This window comes from Halictus rubicundus, chromosome 5 (assembly GCF_050948215.1).
Source record: "Halictus rubicundus isolate RS-2024b chromosome 5, iyHalRubi1_principal, whole genome shotgun sequence".
In the NCBI taxonomy this organism is placed as follows: Eukaryota; Metazoa; Arthropoda; class Insecta; order Hymenoptera; family Halictidae; genus Halictus; species Halictus rubicundus.
Window position 1 is genome coordinate 4,421,937 of NC_135153.1, and position 26,721 is coordinate 4,448,657.

Consider the following 26,721-nt stretch of genomic DNA (forward strand, 5'->3'; position numbering starts at 1 on the left):
GTAACGATGGAAAAATGTCCAGGCGGCGGACGCAATTAATATAATGCGGCCGCATATGGTGCGGTTGCATGCATGTTATTACTTTTTCTCGCGCGGAACTGTGCGCTTCAGGGATCATTTCGTGTGGCCTCGTTTCCGGTCCGTGCGAAGCCAGATGCGGCCCCTTTCCCGTCCCGAACCTCGTTGAACCGTGATCCGAGGAATTCCCAAATTCTCGTAACCGCTAGGACCCGGCTCAATTTTCTGAGAACGCCGAAAATCCGGACAGATGGCGGCTAACCACGGTGCACGCCTGCCAGAATTAACAGTAGTTCGTAACGAAAAGAGTAATTGGATTTTACGGTGGCCACAACTGACCAACGCGAACCCTTCCTTTCTTCGAGCTAATCAGCCAATTTGATCAGTGGTTCAGTTTCGTTTTTGAAAGGCGCAAAGGGCCTTCAGCATTCGGCGATTCTCTATGCTAAAGTATTTGTGCACCGTGGTCGAGGAAACAGAGTGAACGTAGCCAAAAGGGAATTGGAATAACTAAAAGCAATTTATGTTCCGTTTTTCGAACTTACATTGTAAGCATCATACAGTAGTCACGTTTGTTTCTTTACAAAACATTTATTATAAAAACTGGTATGACATAGTTTATGCGAACTTAAGACTAAGGATGAACGAATGGGAATACAGCTAAAAAGAATTGTACAATTTACGAAGGAACCGCTCGTAATGCGTCCTGCAATTTTTTTCTTGCTAGGGCTACTCGGTCCTCTTGCCTCTTGATGTCGTCGTCTGCTATCGAAACGGCCTGAAACAAATAGAATTTTCTTTATCCTGTAAGCAGTAGTTCGTTATTCGTATTCGATCGATAAAGTAGACGGTTTGTTGCTATCTGTATACCCTTTCGAACCTCCGGTACATAATTATTTGTATTATATAGGGTGTGAAGGTAATGTTGAAGTGTACTTTGGACATGATATCTGTTTATAGAGTTTACTGTATCACCCTATCCAATAGCTAAATATCTATTCTACCTGTACGAGGGGTTGATCGGGATTAAGAAATACCCCGGGATTCTTCTCTAAAGCTGTTTTTGAACCCGTTTGTCCAGTGACTGGTTGTGATGAAACATGCAGAGCAGTTGCAACACTTTGGAGAAGAGTTTCTTCTGTGATATATGGTCCGACTGGTTTCAAACTTTTTGGCAAGTCCATTGCATCGAATTCAAAACCGTCTGGATCACATGCTCTTAATCCCTCCAAACGTTTCTCCCAAAACAACTGCAAGATTTGAAGCATTAAATGTGTATGGTGACAAAAACGTTCATTAACAGAACAATAATACTATTTTAAAGGAAAGAGTGATGCTTGACACGCATAACGATGATCTAATTGCATAAGCAAAATATATTTGCTTCATGTTACAAGCAAATTTAGAATGTACAGTTAAACTTTGTGAATTTTATAATGATTGAGTGTTATACTTGTAATAATGGAAATAGACTATGAGAGAGAACTTAATATATAATAATTTATACATTGCACACAAGAATTATATTTGTTATAATTTTCAATTCTGTAAGACGTTCGCATCCTTTGGAATTTCCTAATGATACATGCACTACACAACTGTATCTAAGATAGTTGAAGATAATCAATTACATATCAATAATATTTTATACAGGATATTGATAATTTGTAGACAGAAAGAGACAAACACGTAATTAATGATTCCATAAGCACATCGAACAATGTTACCTGTTTAGGCTTATCTTGGGAGCCGTATTTGCCTTCAGCTTTATCGGCTCCTTCCTAAATGAATGATCGGATGATTGTACCATGAGAATTTACAAGGAATACACTTAAATGTCATAATAAATCATTGAGAATCTAATGTTCTACACTGATGACAAATGATTAAATTTTGTGGTATTATTTGTGTGCAGGGAAGGGAAACATCATAACTATTAAAAGACGCAATGAAGTTTATAAGTGACTTATCGTGGAATAAGATGAAATTAATAATACATTATTTAGAAATATTTTCATAGAAGAAATAACAATGTTAGGGAACGTCAATAAAATTTGTCTTAAAAGTCTTCAATAATTCGATATGCATAGCAGATATATATGTATTAAGCAGCAATTACCTGTTTTGGTTTTTCCTGACTCCCGTGCTTGATATCTTTCACTTTTCCTTCCTGGGTTTTATAAATTGTTACTGGTTGTTTAAAAATAGACGCTGTCTGCCTTATCGGTGGTACCAACGATGCGTCGTTTCTGACTCCACGGCTGAAAAAAATCCAGGATCCATAAATCATTGAGGTTAGAATTCACATATTCAAGCAAAAACTCATCAAACGTTAAAGCTTCGACAATTTTTATTACTTTGTAACTATTCTTTTGTACAATATACAGTCACTTTGAGTCATTCAAACTTCAATAGAATATTCTTGCGTGTGAAACTCACCTGTAATAATAAACATCAACCTTCCCCGCAGTTGACAATTGGTTTTGGGCGTTTTGGCTTTTTCTGGTAGTTTCATCCCTCGTCGGCCAATTCGTTGGCAATGCGGATGGGTATTTTTTCTTCTCCACTGACATATTCATTTCGGCAAAGTGTTTATGTCAACATGCACTTACAAGTACCGTAAAACGACTCAAATAATTAACGAACGTCCGTACAAACGAACTGCCAGAGACCATATGATGTATTCCAATGTATTCGAGTAGACTAGTGCAGCGCTGTCTACGGTAGGGGTCTCTCACGCGCTGACTTCCCCTTCCATGCTCCTATTCCGCCGATTCGTTGTAAAAATAGCGCGCGAAAATACAAAAGCCAGTAAGCTAACGCGACCAATAAGAAGATACTTTGAAGAATAGACTTTAATTTCACATGTCAAAAATGTATTAAATTTCTCCTCAGAAAAGATAGATCTATAATCCTACGGGACTTCGTGTCTCATGCTCTGAAATATCGACTTTTAAAAACTTTTAAAGTTTTGGTATGCCCTCTACGATTTAGAGTGGTGAGTTTAGGAATTATATTGAATTTCAGGTATCGAAGGCGTAGTTGCCATATCACATCCGAGAATATTCGTCGCATAGTTGCCAATTTTCTGTTATTACCGGGTAATGCACAGTGCGTACTCCGGCTATTTTCCACGTTACAGTCGCAATTCTGAAAAAGTAAACGAAACGAGCCAATACATGATTAATTCAACCTGAATATTTCATCTCTGTTTAAATACAATGCTTTCTGTTTCCATACTCATTTTAAAGCTGAATAAATGCTTTTTTAATTTATATAAATAAACTTTTATTTATTGATAATAAACAATATAATAATATGAAATTGATTCATATAAACTGTTGTTGGTTTCTTTGAACCTTCTGCTATAAAATACAATTTTCAAAAGGACGGAAAAATATTCAAAAGATTGTCAACAAAAATTTTAATGACAGTTGTTATGCGTGGTTCTATGTATATTCGTTACAAGTTGCGGCATGTCTGTTATGATATGTTAACATTACATATACAATTATTAGTTGTTTTTTCCAAATATTTTCATAAGATGTGCAAGAATTTATTAATTATAAACAATAAATCTGTATAAAATTCTGTCTATTGCTGATCTGACTTATCGTTATATCGTAAAAGCATACAGGAGTTCAGATTTAGTTGATCTTTTACCATTGTTTTTATCAATTTTGAAACAATAATCACTGTATATATTTTGTGGAATTAACTATTACATATTTTTATTAGTTGTCTGCAATTTAAAAATCGGTTTATTTCAATCCTACTTTTCCATATTGAATTTCCATTAAATGTATATACCTGTTCCGTTCTGCAGCGGAATTTCCAGAGTTCTTTTCCTGGCACTTTTCGACACGGTTCATTAGGTTCTTTTCAACTGGAAGTAGTGTACAATTTCGAAATAACCTTTTCAGTGCAAAACAATGACCATTCTTCAAATGGACGCGGACTGTAAACCTAGGTCTTCTTACCCAGGAGATTAGAGTCCCGAAATCATTGCCGTCGAACTATCTAGGAACAAAGAAGAAATATCCTCTCTGCCAGCAATAAAACAATCAGTCCATTCCTGCACAATGGGGCATTGGGGAAACCATCTGGGGATGTTCTGAACATTTCGGATAATTTGGCAGAAAAATGTTTCCAACAAAAGTTAATCGATACTCAATCATTTACAAATCCTATCATCTAAAATACAATTACATATCATCCAATGTATTTTTGTGGCCCACGTTTTTGGGGTCACGTAACCCCATTACCATTTTCGTGTCACATCCTGTATTATCAACTGGAACGAAAAAAGGCTAACAGCGTCCTTAGTGGTAGGAATTAAAATCTAAAAAATATATATTTATAAAACAACAATGGCAGCTAATATTGGAGAAAGAGCTACAAAGAGGCGTAGAGTTTGCTATTTTCAAATAGCACCAAAGGTTGCAACATCAGTTACGTTCAATCACACTGAATCATGTGAGACGCTGTGATCGTGGTGCCACTCGAGATAACTCCTTAGCCGGTAACCGGCTAAGACATAAACGGTCCAAGCTCATACACAGTCGTACATAAGAGTTTGTCCCCCTGGTCCCGGAATAATCTGGTTCCGAGACGAGACGAGTATCCTACGAGTTTTTGGTAAGTTATTAGGCTGTACTTCCAAAAGATACCGGTGGCCGATCGAGATGAAACTTGGCGGGTATGTAAAACTCAACATTCTGAACAACTTTTTCCTATACATGCAACCGCGGCTCAGCCATAGTTTCGGAGATATTCGCGAAAAACTGCAGCTACTACTCCATTGGATTTTGCCTATACGTGCATGTCCGAGGCGTGCGTATGCGTCAGCATGGTGCGACTGCTCCATATATCACGACGATCGTCAAATGATCTGTATACCGTATGAACGGCTTTTCCGAGCAACATTCTATCGGAAACGGATATTTCTGCTATTTTAACGTCAGTAGCGTTTGAAAGTCATAGGTTTCTTATGACTTCGGCAGACGCTCGGCGAGAACCTCCGATTTCGTATTAGTGTCAGTAAAAAGAACGGCGGGACTGACATGCAACGAGATTTCACTGTATACAGAAAAGGGTACACTTGACCGATTTTGATGACCTTGAAATATGTTGTCAAGGTTGTCGACAACGAATAAGGATCCTTATTCTGAACAATTTTTTCCTATATATGTTGCCGCCGCTCGGCTTTAGTTTCTGAGATATTCTCAGAAAACTGTTGCTGCTACTAGAATGGATTCTGCACACACTTCCGCGTAATACAAGGTATGATTAACATATATAAGTTACTTTGTCAATAACGAATATGCAGGATCACATACAAGATCTCAAGGAGAAGGTATAATTCAAGTTGGTTGGGATTAGGTCGGTGAGGGGTGGAGAGGGTCGGCCGTCAGGCCGGCACGACTATTTACGCTTACATCATATGGTTTGGAATAGCTAAAAGTTCCTTAAGTATTTTTATATACAACATTCCATGTGAAATGTGAAACACTGTCAGCGTAGTCGGTCCGGCCCTCTCCGCCCCCTCAACGACCTAGTCCCAACCAACTTTAATTATACCTTCTCCTTGAGATCTTGTATGTGATCCTGCATATTTGTTATTAACAAAGTAGCTTATATATGTTAATCATATCTTGTATTACGCGGAAGAGTGTGCAGAATCCATTCTATTTAGTAGCAGCAACAGTTTTTTGAGAATATTTCAGAAACTAAAGCCGAGCGGCGGCAACATATATGTAGGAAAAAGTTGTTCAGAATAAGGACAACCTTGACAACATATTCCAAGGTCATCAAAATCGGTCAAGTGTACCCTTTTCTGTATAATTACGTTGTAAAAAGTTCATACGGTATATAGATCGTTTGACGATCGTCGTGATATATCTGTACATAGAAACAGTTGATGAGCGGTTGCACCAAGCTGACACATACGCACGCCACGGACGTGCACGTATAGACAAAATCCAATGTAGTAGTATATAGCTGCAGTTTTTCGCGAATATCTCCGAAACTATAGCTGAGCCGCGGTTACATGTATAGGAATAAGTTGTTCAGAATGTTGAGTTTTACATACCTACCAAGTTTCATCTCGATCGGCCACCGGTGCCTTTCGGAATAATATCCTTTTGTTTCAGTGCTTTGTTCATTGTAACAATTTAGTAATAAGTTATTTTTCAGTTACAGTTATTATGACAATTGATTGTTCAATGTTGAACATTTGATTAAACGGAACCTTTTGATACAAATTAAAAATCCAAATGGAAAATGAAATAAGAATTTTCAGCTTATTGCTGTATAAAAATCTTTTAGTGCGAATCAGGCACTGGAAATTAGCGATATTTTTACAATGTATGGTACCAATTGGCTTATGTGTGTTAATACAAGCTGTAGGAGATTTTGGTGCACAAATAGGTCCACCTCGTGTAATTAATGATAGTACCTACTATTCTATAGAAAGGAAAGATAAATTAACATACATAATCAGACAGACAGAATCTACACTCTATTATGTGCCACAAAATGAATACACAAAAAAGATCATGGAAGATATTCGAATGTGCTTGAAGTTACCAGATGAAAGTAATTATTGTATATGTATAACACTTGATGTTTCATTCAATACTTTTACTTTACATTTAACAATGCCAATAACTATATTTCACAGAGGTATCTGGGTTTTTATCTGAAGAAGATATGTTAAAAGAGTATACTGTGGACACAGTTTATTATGGACCTTGGAGGGCCAACAATGTGTTGGGTCTTGTGTTTGAGCAATATAATACAAGCGATATGAGATACAAAATCAGGCTTATTGATAGAGACTGTAATACTGAATTTAATTTATGTAGTAACACATTTGTAGCATTGCAATTGTGCACTGATGAATCTCTCATTAACCATATACCGCTACATACAAAACCTGATATAAAGGTGTGAGAAACTAGAAAGTATTACGTATTAATGTATAATAAAATACTCTGACTCGATAGTTTGCCTTCCTCTTCGTCGCGTTTAAACGATTCTCCCGCTACCGAGCTTGTTCGCGTTTGTATTTCAAAAGTGACTCTCCCACTAGTTCGTTCAATACATACTAAAAATGATACACATCTTTCATTAAGGTACATACATGTTTTATTCAAATTATTATTAATTAATGACATATTTAAAATACGGTAAGATATTGATAAAATTGGTGTCATCATTTTCTTTATTACTTATTTACAAACAAATACCAAACGATTAATGCAAATTACCATGTTTACGCACGATGAAGCTTTGTGAACTGTTGGGAAAGGCAGCTAGTTAGTAAGGAGGCAACTGTTTGAAGTTTGTTTTATTTTACATATACTAAGATCAATCGGTATGGGTACTTGATTTTCATGGAAAAATTTTAGATGTCCACACAAAGAATGCCCTATCCACCTCATATTGCTGCAGATAGAATTGGTATACATATGAGACTGTTTATATGTATGTTTGCAGTTATACCATTCCTAATTCCAGTTTGTGTAGAAACAAGTTACGCGTCAAAGGAGAAACATATTGGTGTGAATGTTTTAATGGCTATTAATGGAGTAAAACAGTACCAAAATTTACTTAGCTGGTTAAGTACAAGCGTATTGTTCAGCAGTTTTTATATTATACCGATAATTCTAATATTTAAAAATACATTCTCTAAAAGTATTGAACAATACTTGTATTACAGTAATACTTTTATATTTTGGTTAATACTTATGATACACATAGCACATTTAATATCATTTGGTATGCACGTCGCAGCATATTTTTCTAATCGTAAGTTCCATTTCCAGCTCTATACAAAATACAAATAGTAATGAATTCAAAAACAATTAAAAATCTAATTCTTTTATAGCACGTTTTGTAACAATAACACTATCGGTTCTTTTCATTACATCTTTCTTGCTCCATGGGAATTTAATAACAGATCAAATCTTTTCTGTAACACCAGTTTTAGGAATATTATTTCCTAATATATCATTATTTAGATTCCTGGAAGAAGTAACTACTTATGAAAATCAATGTATGTAAAATGTTTTTTTTTCAATTTTGGCGTGTAGATTATCATAACATTAAATATATTGAACTTTGCAGTAACTGGTATCCAATGGTCAAATATGTTTTTTGTTGGAAATGCACAATATAATACTACTGGAAGTGTTGGACTTATATTAATTTTTTCATTATTGGGAATCCTGTTACATTTTACACTCGCAGTATATATTAATGAAGTACTTCCAGGAAAGTATGGAGTACGCAAAGAACTACTTTACTTTTTAAAGGTAAATTTTCTTATATTGACAATCAGTAGTTTTTTTTAAATATGTAATACGAACGCTTCAACAAGAAAGATCAATTTTGCAGTATATCAAGAAGAACAAAGTCAACCTTCACGAAGACGTTGATCATTTTGATTACGAAAATATAGATAATGAAAATTTTGAACCTGTAATGAAGGATGTACTTACTCCTGGAATTCAGATTCGCAATCTTAGGAAAACTTATAGAACTGGTTGCCTAAGGAAGACGGTATGTTTTAGTTGTAATATAATTTTTTTATCATGATTATGAGATGTAATTATTAGTGCAAGTACCGACTACCCGGATATCCAGGCCTATCTCACGGTAAAGAAAATTACCCGAGTCAGGACAATCGGTTACATTCAGATAAATATCCTGTTCCACGATTCACTGTCTCGTGTAATAATAATAAAAATTGTCTCACATAGTCGCGAATATTTCATGAGATACCAGGGTATTCAGATAGTTTCTGTTTACCCGAGTATCTCATAAGCAACAGCTCTAATAACTATATTACAGACTGTCCAAGCTGTGAAAGGGATTTCAATGGACTTGTATAAAGGTCAAATAACAGCTTTATTAGGTCATAATGGAGCTGGAAAGACTACACTGATGTCTATTGTAACAGGTAGAAAATTTGATTACATACATAATACTATAATACTGTATGTCATTACTACGAAAGACATATACATACTTGCATGTACAATTGTTCTATTACTTCATTTTTATTAGGTATGATAAATGCCACGGAAGGGAAGGTTTTTATAAATGGTAAAGATATTACAACCCATTTAGAAACCATTAGGAACGATTTGGGATTATGCCCTCAGGAAAATATAGTTTTCCCAGATCTGAGTGTGTATGAACAGCTAGAATTTTTTGCTCGAGTAAGTAACTTAATAATAAATAAACCAATAATGTTGCATTTGGTGAGACAAAATTAATCGCAGTGTTTTAGCTGAAAGGTTTCAATAAACCGAAGAATCAGATCAAACAGGATATTGCAGTTTTACTTGACAAATTGAAATTAAGTGAAAAAAGAAATGCTTTACCAGATACATTGTCTGGTGGACAAAAGAGAAGGCTATGTCTTGGAATGTCTCTCATTGGCGATGCTAGTGTAAGAATTTGTTGTAACTTATTTGTTGGAAAAAAGTACTGACATATACCAATAGTCTCAATAGCTTTTTATTAAAAAAAAAAGTAACAAAACAAGTTATGCTGTCACGGGCTAGTCACTTAAGGGGTTAAACTGGAATGATTATGGTGGAGTAGACGGTCTTAATAACTGACAGTGTATGTCGATTCTATTTTCTAAATTCACTTAGTTTTTAGAAAAAAAAAGAATGTAGTTGATTTTTTATTTGTTTTTACTTTATGTAGATTGTGATCATGGATGAACCGACATCAGGAATGGATCCTGAAACTAGAAGATATATATGGGACATTATACTGGTAAGAATCGGTATTATATTTTAGATATATTTAAAAGTAAGCAATTTGCTATGAATTTGCCACCAAAATTTATCTACCAATTCCGATCCATCTGTTTCCGCATTAGGCAAAATTTGCAGCTAAAATTCCATGCCAAATCAAGACCAAATCGAGGCTAAACCTTGGCTTCGTTATAGAGGACAGTTCAGTCGCACTAAGAGCGAACTTAACTTTGTTCTCAGAGTAAACCTTGCTGTAGGAGAAAAAAACGTAATTAATAAATTATTGAAAATATATGAAACAAAATTATATAATTTAGAAGTTTAAATAAAATTCTATTTTTCCTCCTACAGCAAGGTTTACTCCGATTTTGCTCGATATGTACTCGTAGAACAAGGACTTAGTGCGACAGATCTGTCCTCTAAAACGAAGCCAAGGTTTGGCTCCAATTTGGCATGGAATTTTACCTGCAAACTTTGCACTCAAATTCCGATCCATGTGCTTCCAAATTTGGCTCAGAATTTGTCGACAAGTTTTGGTGCCAAATTCATACAAAATAGGGACTAAATTCTATACCAAGCAGGGTTTGGTACCAAATGGACAAGTCTTTTGTTCGCAAAGTATGATCAAAATAGCATTTGGCGAACTGGGTAGTTTGCAATTAATGCGTTCATAAATTTTAAACATTTTGTCTAGAAAATTAGAGGAAAGAAAACAATCTTGATTAGCACTCATAATATGGAAGAGGCTGATATTCTGGGAGACAGAATTGCGATTGTACATGAGGGAAAATTAAAATGTTACGGCACATCACTATTTCTAAAGAAGCAATACGGTTAGTGGTATTATTATTAGACGACGAATTTTATGCACTTATGATAAAAATGAGTAGGTGTAATTTAAAACAGTAAAAACATTAGAAGAGTTTAAAAATATTGTTATATTAGTTTCAATCTATTAAATGTATTAAGAAAGAGAATAAATTTCTATTTCACTCCAGTTTGATGCAATTCAGGTAGAAAATTTTTATTTTGCATAAAGATCGATCTGCTGTCTAGTTATTATATTGAAGTTATATGTGCTTTATAAATTAATTAATCACAGCATTGCTGGATTTTAGGCTATGGTCATATGGAAGTTACATTATCAACTAAATCATGGTGTAATGCTGATAAAGTTATAAGCAAGTTCGATCCAAGAACACAGCCATTGAGTGTGAACAGTGAGAAGATTGTTTTAAGCATACCATACTCTGAAACTTTACCAAAATCTTTGGACAACGTGGAAAGCCAGAAAAAGAATTTAGGTGTTACAGGAATTAGTGTATCGCTTATTACTTTAGAAGAAGTATTCTTAAAGTATGTTATATTCAAATATATTTTGCTCATAGTTAATGTGACCAGTAAAAGAAATATTAATCATTTATTTTCATTCCAGAGTTATTAAAACGGAAGACAATGGAAAATATTTAAATGACTTATTCAGTCCTCCATCGCAACGGATAGATGGTTGGGATTTACGTATACAGACAATTTTGGCACTTTACCATAAGAAATTTAGGTTTACCGTAAAAAATTCAAGCATTATATTACTCATAGTGAGTTGTGCAGGTTCGACGATTTTAGGTTACAAAACTTTCGAAATTTAATAATGGTTTCAATTATTCTAGTTGTTTCTTCCACTTCTGCCTGTTGTGTTAATGAGCTTCAGTTTTAATAAACCAAGTCAATCGACAAATGTTGTTCCAATAGAACTTAACATGTACAGAAGTCCTAAAGTGCTGTATTCAAGTCCAAATACTGCTATGGGCAGATATTACAAGAGTGCAGTAGAAAGTTTTGGTGGTACTGTAACAGAAGTAGCACGTAATACGAGTGTTACGCAAGGTACAAAATATTATTGACGATTTCTTTTTGTAATTGTTGTAATACGGTTCGAAATTAAATATTGAAACAATGTTTGTCTCTAGCTTTACTGGACCAGTCAATTAAAAGTATTTCGACGTATCGTAATCAGTACGTTGCCTCAGCAGAATTCAACATTTCGGATGGAGTGTTGTATGCTAATGGTTTCTATTCTGCCACCGCAATTCATAGCTTACCAATAACAGTGAACCTTTTATCAAATGCATTGATCAAAAGTATCGCTGGCGAGGAATACTCCATCCGCATTGCAAGCCAGCAATTTCCAATCAATCTTCCTGCATGGGAAACATATGGGCCACATATGGAATCGATCTTTCGAGTCTTGATGTTTTGTAGCTTTTTCTTTCCTACTGTGGCCCTCTTCGTTATCCACCCGTTTCAAGAAACAGAGACTAAAATGAAACAATTGCAAAGAATGACGGGGGTTACATCTACATCGTATTGGCTCACTATATTTACATTTGATTTAATAATTTACCTACTATCTGTACTTATCATAGTCTTTGGATTTCATATCATGGATGTTATTCTGGATACGCGTTTGTTCTACAAAACAGAGATGTGTAAGACAATCAAATATTAAAATAGCTAAGTTTTGTATACACTTCTATTGTACTACTTCGGTTATTTACAAAAATTATTTTGATTATGTTTTCAGTAACGATGATACTGATACTACTGCTCTTTGGCATCAACTCTTTATTCATAGCATACATCTTTAGTTTTTCAAATATATCAAGGAATAGTGCTGTGACTGCACTGAGTGTTGCGCCCGTTGGATTTGGTGAGTTATATTTAATTGTTATTATTATTAGACTCCGGATCTTTATGCAAAATAAAAATCGTTTGGATCAATATCAAAAAGCAGAAGAAAATTTCGTTTTTTCTTTTTTTTATTTAACGATCTTAATAAATTGAAAATAGTATATAGATGTACTTAGACTGTTTTAAATTACACCAACTCGTTTTTTCCATAAATGCATAAAATCCGCAGACTAATTATTATAAATCTATCAATGTGAATTCCCAGAGTTCAGTCGTTTCAGATCTTTGAGGAATTGTATATTATTCAACAAGTCTCAATTTATGTAATTAGTTTATAGGACATATATTCTTTTGCATTTCAGTTCTGTTGCAGTACTTTACGCATTTAGTGACTCGCGGTTCCAAAAATTTAGAAGTATTGAACATGATTCAAAACAGATTATTCCGTTTGTTACCATACGTGAGTCTATTCCATGGCCAAGATTCGTTTTTCAATGTGGCTATACAAAATGCTAGATGTCGGCGAATGCCAAATCTATTGTTGGAGCAACCTTCGTGCTTTTTCCGAGCCCGCCTCTGTTGCGGTATGAATAAATTAAAAAGAATATTGTTTGATATATAATATTCGAATAACATATTCTTTGTAGATTTACAATGTCGTGACGGAGACTGTAAAAACCAGCTTCCCTATTTTCGTACCAAAACCAATAAGTTCGAGATTGACTTGACAGAATGCGTAATATATTTAGCAGTAACAGCTTTGGTATACTTTTCTTTGCTCATCATGTTAGAGGAGGGATTGTTCAAAAAATTCTACGTCAAGATGTTTGGCAAGCATTTGAAGAATGCAGTCGAGATAAAAGATGTTCAAGTGGAGAATGAGAAACGCGCTGTTGCAATGGAAATAAAGAAACTGAGAAATTGTGGTACGATGTTACAAAAGTTACATATTTGATCAAATTTAAAAGCATAATTACGGGAAATATTACGTTTCGGTACGTTTAGGTACAATTAACGAAATGGAAAATACCGAGGCAGCGATTATCGCCGAGACTGATTGCCTAGAAAGTCCAGAGTACAACAATGACAGCCTATTTTTGGTGTACGAGCTCAGCAAGTATTACGGAAACTTGATGGCGGTAAGAGAAATTAATTTCGGTGTGAAACAGCACGAATGCTTTGGACTGCTCGGCGTAAACGGCGCTGGAAAGAGTACCACATTCAGGATGTTGACTGGTGAAGAAATGCCAAACAGCGGTACCATGTACTTAGGAAAGTCAGATATCCTCATGGATCGAAAGAATGTAATATATCATTTTATAATTATGTATGCAGGACATTCACGCTATTACTAGCCAGCGTTTTTCTTGCAAATAATAATACATGGTTAGTAATAACGTGAACGCCCTGTATACATATTACCTTTTTGTTGTACTCACGAACAACTGTCTTTATAGTATCTAGCTCAAATGGGATATTGTCCACAAACCGATGCCATGCTCGGATCTTTAAACACTTTTGATCATCTTCGTTTGTTTGCATTACTTCGAGGGATACCGAAAGTGAAAGTGGATTTAGAAGTCAATAAATGGATCAATCGACTGAGTGAGTTGCATATCCGTTTACTTGTTTCGAGGGATCATGCGATGGACTCTGCTCATTGTGTGCGTCGTTTCAGATCTAAACGCGTGCATGTCACAGCCAAGCAGCACTTATAGCGGCGGTAACAAGAGGCGTCTGAACATTGCAATGGCGTTAATAGGAAGCCCAACTCTTGTTCTGCTAGATGAGCCAACGGCTGGCGTTGATCCTGCTGCCAGGAGATCCCTATGGAATATCCTTAAATCTTGCCAGACAATGGGACAAGCTTTTATACTTACCTCGCATAGGTATTTCATTTTACTTAGTAATATATATTATTAGAAAGTGACGGTACCATGATTTACATCAAATAAAAATTGTACAGCATGGAGGAATGCGAAGCTTTGTGCAATAGACTAGTCATTATGGTGAAAGGTCAATTGGTTTGCATCGGAGCCAGCCAGGAATTGAAGCAACGTTTCGGCGCCGGTTATGATATTCACATCAAATTGAATCCGAACCGATCGGACAGTGATGTGAGAACTATAAAGAGCGTCATGGAGTCATCTTTTATGTGCGAAATAAGAGATGAGAATTTGGTAATACATCTAGACAATTGAGAAACTTTTGTATGTTGGAAATATGTACTAATAATTCCTTTTTACTCCGAAGGGCTTTATCGCTTATCACGTGAGTGATACTGGGGCGACATGGCAGAAAATGTACAGCACAATGGATGATTTGAAAATGCGAGTCAGTTGTATCAATGATTATGCCGTGTTATCGGCTACATTGGAGCAGCTTTTCATTCAATTCGCCAGAGAAACTGAACGGTGCACGGAGGAAGAGCATGTAAATAGCAACGTGCAGTCAACAGCAATAAAAATGGGCATACTTTGAAATATTATCCAATTACGATTTTGCGATTTAAATTCAAATTTCACGATGCTTTTAAAATATTTCTTTCGTGTAAGTATTAATATGCACATAGTCCATTGTGTAATATGTTTATGGTATTTATGGTATTTGAGATTACACACATGCGTTTTTTTTAAAGTGCTGCATGACTCCGCTTACAAGCTGCGTGCTGTTGTCGCTGATAATTGGACGAGGCAACCCAAATCGTAGAATCACCTCGTTAATCAGGACATGTGCATACGCCCCCGTTGGTGCCTGCTGCAATGGAAATATGTCCACCCATCGAGAAGCGGAGAGAATTCGATTGATCAGTATCCAGCAGTTGTCTTTCTTCGTGGCAGGTAGAGGACCAAAAAGATCCATAGCCAATACCTCAAATCGATGTTGCATCACAGGTGTCTGGAGTAAGCCGGCTGGCTTAACATTGACATTCGATGCAGGACCGGACGTACTCCACGATTTCGTTGGCCAGAAGTACCGATTTACTATCCGATGTAGGGTGTATTGAATTCCATAATGTCCGACAGTGGGATCATCATGGTAGGACTGTAAGATGTCTTGCCTCTCATGCTCTGGTATGAGCAGTTATGCCTCTTCGGAATCCACGTTCGGAGCATACCAGTACAGTACACCATCGTGCAGAAGATAGTCTCAAGTCGTTCACTTCCTCATCTCGTCATTGTCTGCGGATTTCAGGGTTTCGATAATCTCCTTTCAGGTCGTCATCTTTTAGCTGTTCCTTCGTCCCGGCAGGTCCACGGCTCGGCATGTCGACGACGATACCGCGAAGGTCCATCCTTTCCTGTTCGTCCCATGGCTCGGTTAGAAGTCTGGAGAGCATGCCACCACACTACAGCGTCCGGGGATGTACTGCATCTTCGGACAGTAGGGTTGCAGCAGAAACGCCCATCGTACCAATCGTCCGCTTCGTGACTTCAGTTTCATCAACCACTTCAGGGCTTGATGATGGGAGGCAATCGTAACGTCAGTAGCCTCGATGTACCTATGAGACTTGTCCACTGCCCAAACTACGGCAAGATCCTCCCGTTCCGTAGTAGAATAATTCTTCTCCGCTGGGCGACAGCAATCTACTGGCACACTCCATTAAATGCTCGGTTTCCTTTTCCCCCTGGAGGAGAATTGCTCCGATAGTGTAGCTGTTGGCGTCAGTTCGAAGAAGGTATAGTCTAGTCTCATCGGCAGTTTGCAGGATTCGTGCGTTCGTCAGGGCCTTCTTCAAATCTTCGAACGCTTGTTGCTAAGGTGAAGTCCATTACCAGGTAGTCTTCCAGATTTCACCTCTACTCTGTTGCGTTTGTGTGGGCTTCTCACAGGGCTCAGCAAAGATAGTGGTGCTGGAAACTTTTCAGCTATCTCTTCCAGATATTCTTGGAGCCCATTCGTCGTCTTCATGATTGACAACGTAATGTCTGGAGTTGAGCTTGTCGTCGCCCCTTGGATTTCGCTTTGGAAATCGAATCTTTCGACCGGGTTCTCCGCCAATGACCAAAATAAGTGCCAACTCCGTGTGGGATGTTTATGACGATTCCAGCATCCTCTACAAAGTTCATACCCAGCAACGTATAGTCGTCTTTGCTGTCAGGGAGGACGATAAAGTACGTTGGGATTGTTTGTTCTTCCAGGTGAACCTCGATCTTCGTTAACAAACACCTCCCGTACTCGTGGGTTTCCGTTTGCCAGAGCGACTTGCATCTGCTTCTGAATCTCGCGAAATCTCTCCCGCAGATGGAAACACAAGAGTCCGTACAGCATGTCGATCTGCATGTCTTCCGTGGACAGAACAGGGAGTTCCGCAAGAACCTTCTCTGATATACAGAATAAATACATGATTGGCGGATCAAGGAAATGTTTAATCAACAACAAATAATGCTTTACAACATATTAAAGAAAATTTTTTTTGTGCGGTGGAGAGGGACCGTACAAAAAAAGTCTCACTTAGAAAATATGTCAAAGATTTACGAAATAGCGAGAAAGTGCTTTCCAAACAAAATAAATAATTAAGTTACGCATGCAAACATTTACAAAAAAAATTTAATTTCTCATTTTAAACATGGAGAAATTTTCAAAATGCACATAATTCAATACTACTTGTCGTAGTCCAAAACGCACATCTTCTTGTGATGAGAACATTACAAGGGTGTTATAATGCCAACACCGTTGGCATTCATATACCGCATAAAAAAAATCGTACAAAAGAAATCGCATCGAAAAGGACCGCATAAAAACAGGTTTGACTGTAACTCGTCTCTTAATAAGATAAAATAACTTTAATAATGGATTAAATGTTGAACAGATGCATAAAAGGGCTTCCAACTAATTTAACGTTCGTTCTTTCGAACGTTGCCCCAATACAATGTAGCCTCGGCGCTCGGAGTAGACCAATCACTATGTGGAATATGGGTTTTCGTGTATCACGATCTGAAATACCGACATCGTTAACAACCATTTCTTACGCCCTCTACGCTGATGAACGATAAATGTTGCAACTAGATCCACAAGAAGCATAGACCATATACCTATAATAAATGGAGGGACCTCCGATCAGAGGAATGACAACTTTGAATTAGAATTTAACAATTTCAATTATTTATTATTATTATTATAGGCAAATTCCAATTAGAAATCAACACAAAAAAATTACGATGTTCATTGAATGACAAGGTAATCCGAAACAAAAACTGTGTTTTTTCGGGTAATAATTGAAAGGAGCTTACCAAGAAGGTGAAGGTGGGCCAAGGGTAAACGAGGAAAGCATTGAAGGCCCCTTTGCCCATTCCGAGCTAGCCTAAAGTAAATTCAGACACAATTCAATTAAATACACAAGTTTTTATAATTAGTAAGTCTTCAATTATATTTTATAATGTTATCACAAATTATATAAATAAGCAGCTATTAGCTCGATATTGTTCTCTATTTGTAAGATTATTAAAAGTTCTTACAAATAGAGAATAATACCGATTGCCCAGGTCTCACCACGAGGAGGTTGCTGCACAAGAGACCCGAAAGGAAGCCAGAAGGAATTAAATACGCTTCCTTCTGACTCCCTTTCTTACAACGACGATGTACAATCTTATAAACTAAATTTCGCAGATCGCTAAATGGATAAGATTACTTTTCCACAGAAAGAAAAGCAACTATTTTTCATTACTTTATAGAAAAAACAAATATATTTAAATCATAATTAATGCATTATGATGTATTATAATTAGAATAGTCGCTTTTACTCCTCTTTAAACCTAGAGCTCATTTAAATATATAATTCTACATGCGCGCCCTCTATCGTAGAAATTGAAAGTGTAGAAATTGCAGATTGACTAGTGAGTTACTAAAATAGTCGCTAGATGGTGGCATCTGATAAAAATCCGCTGCTAGCAGGCTCTGCTTCAAATATTGCACTTAGTTGCGGAAACAGATGAATAGACCGGTTGTGTTGTTCAAACGTTGGTCCAATTTACCGGCATTTTGCTTACTGGTGTCTGCCGTAAGGCTGGCAATCTTTAACAGTATCTCGTCGGTGATTTGGACACAAGCTTAGACTTAAGAAATCTTGGGCTCTGGAAAAGTCATGTGACTACGCCAGTCCCTTGAGCCTGTAGCACAACACAAAAATGGGGCACAGGACCCACAAACGTACGACAGAAAAATACATTGGGTGTATGGTCTATTAACGTACCTTGTCTGTGGTGGAAGTTAATTGTGCTGGGTTCTAGTCCATGCTATTGAGGAATAAGTTAGATTTATGTCCGCTTAGTGCAGCACTTTCGCTTGATGATACACAAGCTGACAAAGATTAATGGACACCCCCGGAATTAATAGATGTTTTTCTCAAGGAACCAAATATTAAAGTATTAAAGATAGTCAACGAATTCTGCAATGACAATGATATAATACAGGGTGTCCCATTTATCTGGAAATCTAGAATATCTCAGAAATTGTTGATGATACTAAAACACACGTTTGAGACAGAAGTTAAACGGTATCAGGGGACACACTCTCTGATGTAAAAATCTTTTTCTATGTGAAATAGGGGTCATATGAAGATCAACTTTGTTTTTTTAAACGGTACTGTATAATTTTTAACGCATTACTCGATGCAATTCGTTATTCTCTGCATAAAAGTGTTAAATCACTTATGGCGAGAAATCATTAGTTTGGAAGATATTTTGACTTTAATATTTAGTTCTGGAGTTCGCACTGTACAGGCCTTAGCACTCACCTATCTAAAGTTGATATTTGAAAGTACGTCCAATAAACGAATGGATAGGGCGAGATGGGCGTAATGAATTTCCGTCAAGATGACTAGATCTGACGCCCTTAGACTTTTTCTTATGGAGATAATTGAAATATGAAGCTTGTGCGAAAGAATTTACAAGTCCAGATGATCTAAAACAAAAATCTTTTCAAGCATATCAGCAAATATCTGTAGAAATGTTTCAAAAAGTTCATAACCCAACTAGAGTTCGAGTAAATCTCTGAAGGACGTACTTTCGATTACCGACATTAGAAAAGTGAGAGCTAAGACCTATACAGTAGTAACTCCTGTGCTCATTATTAAAATCAAAACATCTTCTAAATTAATTATTTTTTGCCATAAGTGATTTAGTGCGTGTGTATACGGAATAACGAGTAGCATCGGGTAGTGAATTAAAAAATACAATACGATTTCATTAAAAAAAAAAAAAAACAAAGTTCACCTTCATATGACCTCTACGCATCCACATAGAAAATGTACCACCTAACAGAAGCAGTTTATAAAGCAGTAATAAAGTTTCTAATGTGTAACACTTCATTATTACTAATGTGTAACACTTCATTATTACTAATGTGTAACACTTCATTATTACTAATGTAATGTAATACTTCGTATGACGGCTACTCGGCTAGAGTTGGCCTAAAGCTCTTTGTTTAATAAAAAAAAAAGAGGTTAAAGGCACCAGAGCATCGGGCGTGAGCCTCATTCCATTTCCTGTCTATAAACTCAATCTTTTAGCAAATGTTTTATTGAGTTTTACAACGTTTTTATAGACTCAAGTGCAATATAATTCAGTCTCTGCTTCTACGAATACATATTCGCAACGTAATCCTATCTTTACTGCAAATTAGATAAAACATACGTAATGACGAGTTGTATAAAGCTGAATCGGGCTTCATTCTAATCCGAATATTGATAATGTTTGTAAGAAATATAGAGTTTTATCTTTTCTCAGTATCTGCAAATTAGTTGGCGAAGATCTATATGTACCTAAATATCCGCGATTTATTCATAACTGTATTTTAGCTTCAAATGACATTAAGAATCCGTGACGAATTGAAACGAGTATGAATGAAACTTTGGTAGCATAATAAAGTGGTCCCCGTTCTCAAACCACTCGAGGGGTTGGGCGTGTATAATTCGGGACAGGAATAGAGCTCGTGTAATACACGCATGTACAAAAAGAGACCGTCGTATAGTCGTGCGATGCGACAGAAAAACCGATTACGATGACGGGAGAGTTGATTCCCCCATCCCTGAAAATAAGGAGGTAGAAAATAAGCTAGAAGGCGAGAGGAGTCGCGCCGCTACAGCTGCCCGTGGCGAATCCGTTTTGAACCCCGTGTAGGGGTTGCGTGCACCCCCTCGATCCAACGCAGTCCATCATCCTCGTCGGTGACTTGTCAACCCCATTAAGTTATGAGTAGGCATGTGCGAATATTTCGGGAGTTTTCAACTCCTCGACCCTCGAATTCGATTCGCTCTTTGTACTCGAATGCTTCGCCGTCTTGAGCACCTGACGCGGCGCTGAAGAGAGAGTGTGCTATATGTTATTATACATTGATCCTTTACGCAACTCTTTGTACATAATCAAGATTTTGAGTTTACTTTTGTCAGACCACGGCCACATTTATACTGACATTTATGCTTCCCCATTTTCGTGTTTTGCATCAGCAGAAGGACCGGAATCATTGTAACAGTCAACACATGTTTTTCAAAACCTAGTCGACAAAAAAAAATATATAAATCATGTAATAACCATTAGTTTTATGTACAAAAATAATTGATGATAAGTATCCGTGCAAAATCTTAATACAAAAAGTTGAATGGTTCTTCTAAAAAAAATTCCGGAAGATTGACGAAAAAACGGCCTCGAAAAACAGAATACCCCCTTAAACGGCTGATTACTCGAACAAACAGCTTTGCACGTATCTACTATTAAAAGATTCGAACGTTTGCTGTCATATTTCGACATTGCTTGCGACTTGCTTGGTCCCATCACTAGCATTAACGTGGCCGGCCTCCGTGCTCCTATGAAACTGATTGATTACGTTGGCTCTCTACGGCCCGTCGCTGGCCCGATATCGTGGCCCTCCGTCTCGTTTTGTACCGCGCCGGTGAAAGGGAAGCCGCAGCCTTTTCAACCGCGCGATGTTGCTCACTTTTACTTCGCTCCTCCTATTCGTAGACCCACCGCTCACTGTTGTCTTTGATGTTACTGCGAGATCGCCGACTCTTTTGCCACTGTGCGCTCCCGATCTCTCGTCGTACGGATACTGCGTCCCTCCGCGGAGCAATGTCCGCTCCGCGGATAATGGAACGAGTCTAATGCGGATTCTCTTCACGTCAAAATACGAGCGATGCTCTTTTCGTTTTTTGTTAACGCGACACTGATCTTAGAATTTTGCTCCGGTTGATTTCCCCTGTAGCTCGCTTCTCGTGCCAAATCTCCCCGATGTATAGCCAATACGTCTCTACGAATTACTGCTACTTTGCGCTTCCAGTGACGCTGATGTCATTGCTTTGCAACGCGTGGCTCGGAAAAGTTTGCACCGTACCATAAACAGTAGTCACTCGATAGATGGCAGCATTCAGAAAAACGACGGCCAGTGGTGCGCTTTGGTCAAAAGGTGCCAAAAAATCTCCGTAACAACGAAACTATCCAACAAATTTGTTAGAAAATTTCTCAAAAGTCCATATCGGACAAAAAGAATTTTCGTAAAACAGTTGTTAAACAGTAAGTAACATTGTTTGATCGAATACTTTTTATCAGGGGTAGTATTATAGCATAATACTTGCGGGTCCAGCCAGGGGACATATATCGCCTAGAAGATACTACTCTTTGATCAACGACAAACGTAGAAAAGGACAGCGAAGCTTTAGAGGCCTCGATTGCCCAGGAATACTCCTGGAAACGTAGTTCTGGGACTTTTATCTGTTAGGCTTCTGCGACATATATAGAGCAACCACTGTATTGGGTTGGAACGAAAGTTCATAGCGTTTTTAAATTGAAGTTAAATTCGTGCTCCGTCCCTTCATCTGGCGACACCGTGTAGCGGGCAAAAAAAAATCGCTGCCCGTACAAGCAGACGCTGAACAGCCCTGTCTGACACGAATACAGTGAATTCTCGATATATGTCAACAACACGGGTCTTGCCAGCGTTGTGTATCGTCCAGGAGATATACCCGAGCCGTGTTATGTTTACACTTTTCGGCGTCTGAGGCTTTTCGAGCTTCGCGGCCCCTGACGGGTATACCCCTCAGTAGTGGGGATAATTCCGCGACGTTTATCATCCAGGTCTTGGCGACATGTACAGGGTGTTCGCGATAATTTGTTCCCGCGTTTTTCGTAAAACATAGACATTAGAAAAAAACCGAAGAGGAGGTAGTTATAATATATTTTACTAGTAATATGATAGCACATCTAAATTTTTTGTATTTTTAATATTTTTCTAGAAACAAAGGTGACCTTCATTTTTATAAATGGAATGCTACATATTTGTTTACGTCAAATGAAAACGGACATTGAGATGAGTTTAACCATGTATTATACTATGCTCTTCAGGGTCATACAAAGACAGAAATAAAAGAAATGAATTTAACATTTCGTAGTATTGTATTTACTAGTATGTTGTAGTGATAAGACTACATCTCGTGTTCAATGTGACTTCCATTAGGAAGAATGCATTTCTGAGTTCTGACTACATTCCTGGTAGTTTCTGCCAACGTTGCACTAGACATGGATGCACAGGCTTCTATCTTAGTTTTCAAGTCGTCCAAATTTCTCGGTAGTGTAGTGTAAACAATATCTTTAATATGTCCCCACAAAAAATCTAGTGGTGACAAATCGGGGGATCTTGCAGACCATTTTATAGGTCCGTATGTTCCGATCCATTTATCGTTAAACATATTATGTAAAAAATGGTTTACCGATCTACAATTATGAGGAGGAGCCCCGTCTTGTTGGAAGTACATGTCTCGTACAAGAAACAATGGCAGTGATTATCAGTAATTTTGAAATTCACAATTTAGAAATTGTAAATACTTATTTCCATTTAGAATTCCAGTGTAAAAATATGGACCTGGTAAAATGTTTGAATATGATCCTCGCAAGGTACGTACGCCGCCATTTTATTACAGGGTTGTAAAAAAATTATACTTTTTAGAATATTTCGAACACAGGCTGCTTCACCGAAAACTGTAAAAGAATACTTGTTTCCTCTTCAACGATCGGTACAGAACTAATGGCAAAACAAATTCTTTGCAAACAATTGATTACTTACGTAATAGTTCGTCCCAGCGCTAGTTAATATTCGCCCGGTTCATCACCGTGCATAAAAATAGAAATTCGAGCGGTTACGGGCCAGGATCGGACCGAGTGCAGGGCAAGATGAATGCGTACGTGTGCGTGTGTCGACGCGAGGCGACGCGGAGATACAAACGTTAGTTGTAACGTTGAAACGTTACGCCACTGACGAACGCATTGTGCCACCGTGGCGTGTAAACGAGTCACGCTGCGTCACGTTTCGGCCCGCCACCGCCACAGCCCTTCTCCTTTTGTCCGTGCGCCCCGCCGCTTTTCAACCCCGGCCCGAATTACGTTACGCCAGTTTACTATCGGCCAGTTTATATTCGAGGTTTATGGCGAACCTCGGCGAGACACACGTGAATAGCGTTTTAATCGAATCGCCGTGGAGCCGCGTAATGATATTTGCTTCCAACCTTTGGCGCACTGGATCTGGCTCAGGAATATTCTTTTTTCGACTATCGTGCTTCTGGTCTGAGGGAACTGATACGCGGTTACGGTTCCTCAGCTTTAGACGCTGCTCTATCTGCTCTAGCAATCTTGATATTTCTCCAACGCACGGTGGGGCACAATCGCAAAAAAAAAAGGACAAAATTCATGCCTCTATTACATTTGTATTACTTGTTTGCTAGAATGAGAAACTGTTTTTATAAAACTACCCTTATAGGAGGTGTTTCAATCTACGAAATTGAAACTTCGCTAGTTGACATTGAATGTAATTTTTAGCAATTAATGCCTTACGGACATACTCTTGAAATTCAGTTGCTAACGAGTAACTTCACGAAATGCAGATTTCAAATGACCTCCGAGTGTATGCGATTTAAGGGCCCCGGGTAGTCACGTGACTTTCTAATTAATAATTTCCATTCAAAGCCTTCAGACACAGACTTAAGATCCGTCTTGGTCTTGATCCGACGGATCTTAAGTCTGTGGCTAAACTTGTCTAAATTATAGCTCAATTTGTAGCTGGAGATATTTTCTAGTGCGCGCTGGTCTCGACATCATCCAGAAAACTCATCCAATGGCATAAAAATGCTTGGATTCCACGGCATGCAGATCGTCAATTTTTGGCCTACTTCGAACGCTTATGTTACCAAATATCTGCATAATCTCGGCAGCTCCTGACCAGCGCGCACTAGATTGAACCTTCCTCTTTCGAATGAGCCCTTTACCAGCGACAAAATATTCTTATTTAAGGACGAAAACTTGAAGCACGTAAAACCATTATTTGGCGGTAATGTAGTCACTCTACCTTATCGCGAATCTATGGAGACCGGCCCCTTAACGCTATTAAATTTGTTTTTGTAGGTTTTTTTTTGAAAAGTCGAGTCTATGCTAATAAGCCACAAAAAACAACAATATTCGAGTTGCACTTCGTAAAATAACTCCAGCAACCCGTCAAAAAGTATAATTATAATAGATTGTACTTTCGATTAAAAAAAAAGAAACAGCTTGGAAAATTTCCAAATAGTTTGTGTGTTGTTAAGAAGAAATATGTAGGCGTGTCTTTTGGATAACCTTCCAGATTATTGAATTTCCGGGATCGTACGAGGAACGGCAAATAAATAAGCCGGCAGAACAGACGTCTCTTGCGGTACATAATTTATAAGGATGGGGACGGACGGTCCTGAATTTCTGATTATATTAACGTAACCAGAATCAATTCTTTGCGATGCCCGTCGCCCCTCCGGCCCACAGGCCCGTTACACGATTACAATTAGTAGCACCCCAGCGTATTCCCTGATTACATCAGAAACGAACCTCCGGAGGCTGTACAATTGGGTAGTTATCAATATTAGGGTGTGCGACCATGTTTTCGTCGCGGGCAGTTAAACGTTGTGACTTTCATCGCCGCAGTAAGTTGTGTTACCCGCTACTAGGGGTCTGCGGGTACCCAAAATTTCGGGTTCGAGTCCGGTCGGGCTCCCGAAAGTTTCGAGAAAAGTTGCATAATATGGGGAAGATTTTTAAACCTTTAACTAGGTATGCGGGGTGCTCAAAATACCTCACGATATTAAATTCATAGGAATTCTGAAATACGATTGGCTACAATTGCGCGTCACTGTCTATCTTTCAATTAGAGGTTATGGTTTATGTCGTTATACTCAAAGCTATTCTACCTGTTATAGGTTTTTGTTTTAGAAGGGAAATTATTGAGAAGGTTGCTGTGAATACCCCAGGTACGTAGTAGGGATTCGAATTTTCGAAACCGCAAGTGGGAAAAAGAGCCTCAATGAAAAATATTCCCAGATTCCTGAAGGAGAAGGCAGCCAAGTATGTCCAAGTATCAGAGACGGAAGTAAGCCTGTCCCAACACCTCCAGTTTCTCGTGCAGCTCGCTCTTCTGGACGTTGTGTAGTTCGTCCCAGAAACCATGATAAAACTAAACTTTTTTTGTGTATGCCAATGATCCACAGACCATTCCGGAGCTCAAGGAAGCAATTGGACGCAGCATTACTGAAATTAGTCCGTAATTATGCCAAACTGTTATCGAAAATTTCGTCGAAAGAGTGAACGTTCGCAAAAAGGGACGAGGCGGCCATTTATCAGATATAACCACACATAACCTCCATGTTTGTACATTATATTAAAATAAAAACATTTATACTTAAAAAAAATACGTTTTATTAATAAATTAAAATGTCAGGTCATTTTGGGACACGAAAAATCACGAAGAAGAACCACGAAAAAAATTGGCAGATTCAAATTAAAATACGAATACTAAGTAAAACAGTTTCAGGTATAAATGCTTCAATTCCTCCAAATAAAATAGGAATTGAATTTGATCAAAGAAGAATTATTTCCGGTGTTGTGTAAATACAGTGTTTTTAATCTAAAAGAATATAATTAACCCTCTATAATAGAGACGCCATTGGGTTATTTACCCCACATATAATACCGTTCGAAGATTCTGGATCGATCGGTAGCTCCGATCGAGGGTCAAATATTTTCCCCGATTGTTCCTGGAGGAGCTGGTGGCCGAGGAGTCTCCAGCTGGCTGGCGAGTAAACACCGGCGACGGGATGCTCGACAAAATAGTGGACTGTCGAGAGCGAGGCGTAATTTATGGACAGCCGTAAGGTCGTCGGACAACATTATTTCCCTGGGCAGGAGCAACACCGGGAACGTCTTCATTCATTCATATCGCCGGCAGAAGCGAG

At 37.8% G+C, this 26,721-nt stretch overlaps 2 protein-coding genes across 4 annotated transcripts; one reads left to right on the plus strand and one right to left on the minus strand.

The window, feature by feature from the left end:
• Nucleotides 1-544: 544 nt before the first annotated feature.
• Nucleotides 545-2,731, minus strand: Mbd-like (methyl-CpG-binding domain protein 2). 3 transcript variants are annotated; one of them, XM_076788879.1, is made up of 5 exons: nt 2,458-2,731; nt 2,138-2,279; nt 1,746-1,799; nt 1,056-1,268; nt 545-796 (listed from the first exon to the last, which is right to left on the minus strand). In XM_076788879.1, the coding sequence occupies exons 1-5, from the start codon at nt 2,595-2,597 to the stop codon at nt 698-700; spliced, it is 648 nt and encodes a 215-aa protein (XP_076644994.1). In that variant the 5' UTR covers nt 2,598-2,731; the 3' UTR covers nt 545-697. The 3 variants fall into 3 exon arrangements, with proteins under 3 accessions (XP_076644994.1, XP_076644993.1, XP_076644995.1); XM_076788878.1 differs by having other exon boundaries at nt 549-796; nt 1,023-1,268; nt 2,458-2,728; XM_076788880.1 differs by lacking the exon at nt 1,746-1,799 and having other exon boundaries at nt 555-796; nt 1,023-1,268; nt 2,458-2,723.
• A 1,833-nt stretch (nt 2,732-4,564) lies between these two features.
• LOC143353970 (ATP-binding cassette sub-family A member 17-like) lies at nt 4,565-15,253 on the plus strand. The gene is made up of 25 exons (XM_076787598.1): nt 4,565-4,656; nt 6,214-6,615; nt 6,701-6,966; nt 7,431-7,830; nt 7,910-8,077; nt 8,149-8,336; nt 8,419-8,583; nt 8,875-8,983; nt 9,091-9,245; nt 9,317-9,478; nt 9,742-9,813; nt 10,489-10,627; nt 10,913-11,150; nt 11,230-11,389; nt 11,462-11,678; nt 11,762-12,280; nt 12,376-12,501; nt 12,845-13,066; nt 13,130-13,408; nt 13,488-13,786; nt 13,940-14,087; nt 14,161-14,371; nt 14,449-14,662; nt 14,736-15,032; nt 15,121-15,253. The coding sequence occupies exons 2-24, from the start codon at nt 6,294-6,296 to the stop codon at nt 14,961-14,963; spliced, it is 5,007 nt and encodes a 1,668-aa protein (XP_076643713.1). The 5' UTR covers nt 4,565-4,656; nt 6,214-6,293; the 3' UTR covers nt 14,964-15,032; nt 15,121-15,253.
• The last annotated feature ends 11,468 nt before the right edge of the window (nt 15,254-26,721 follow it).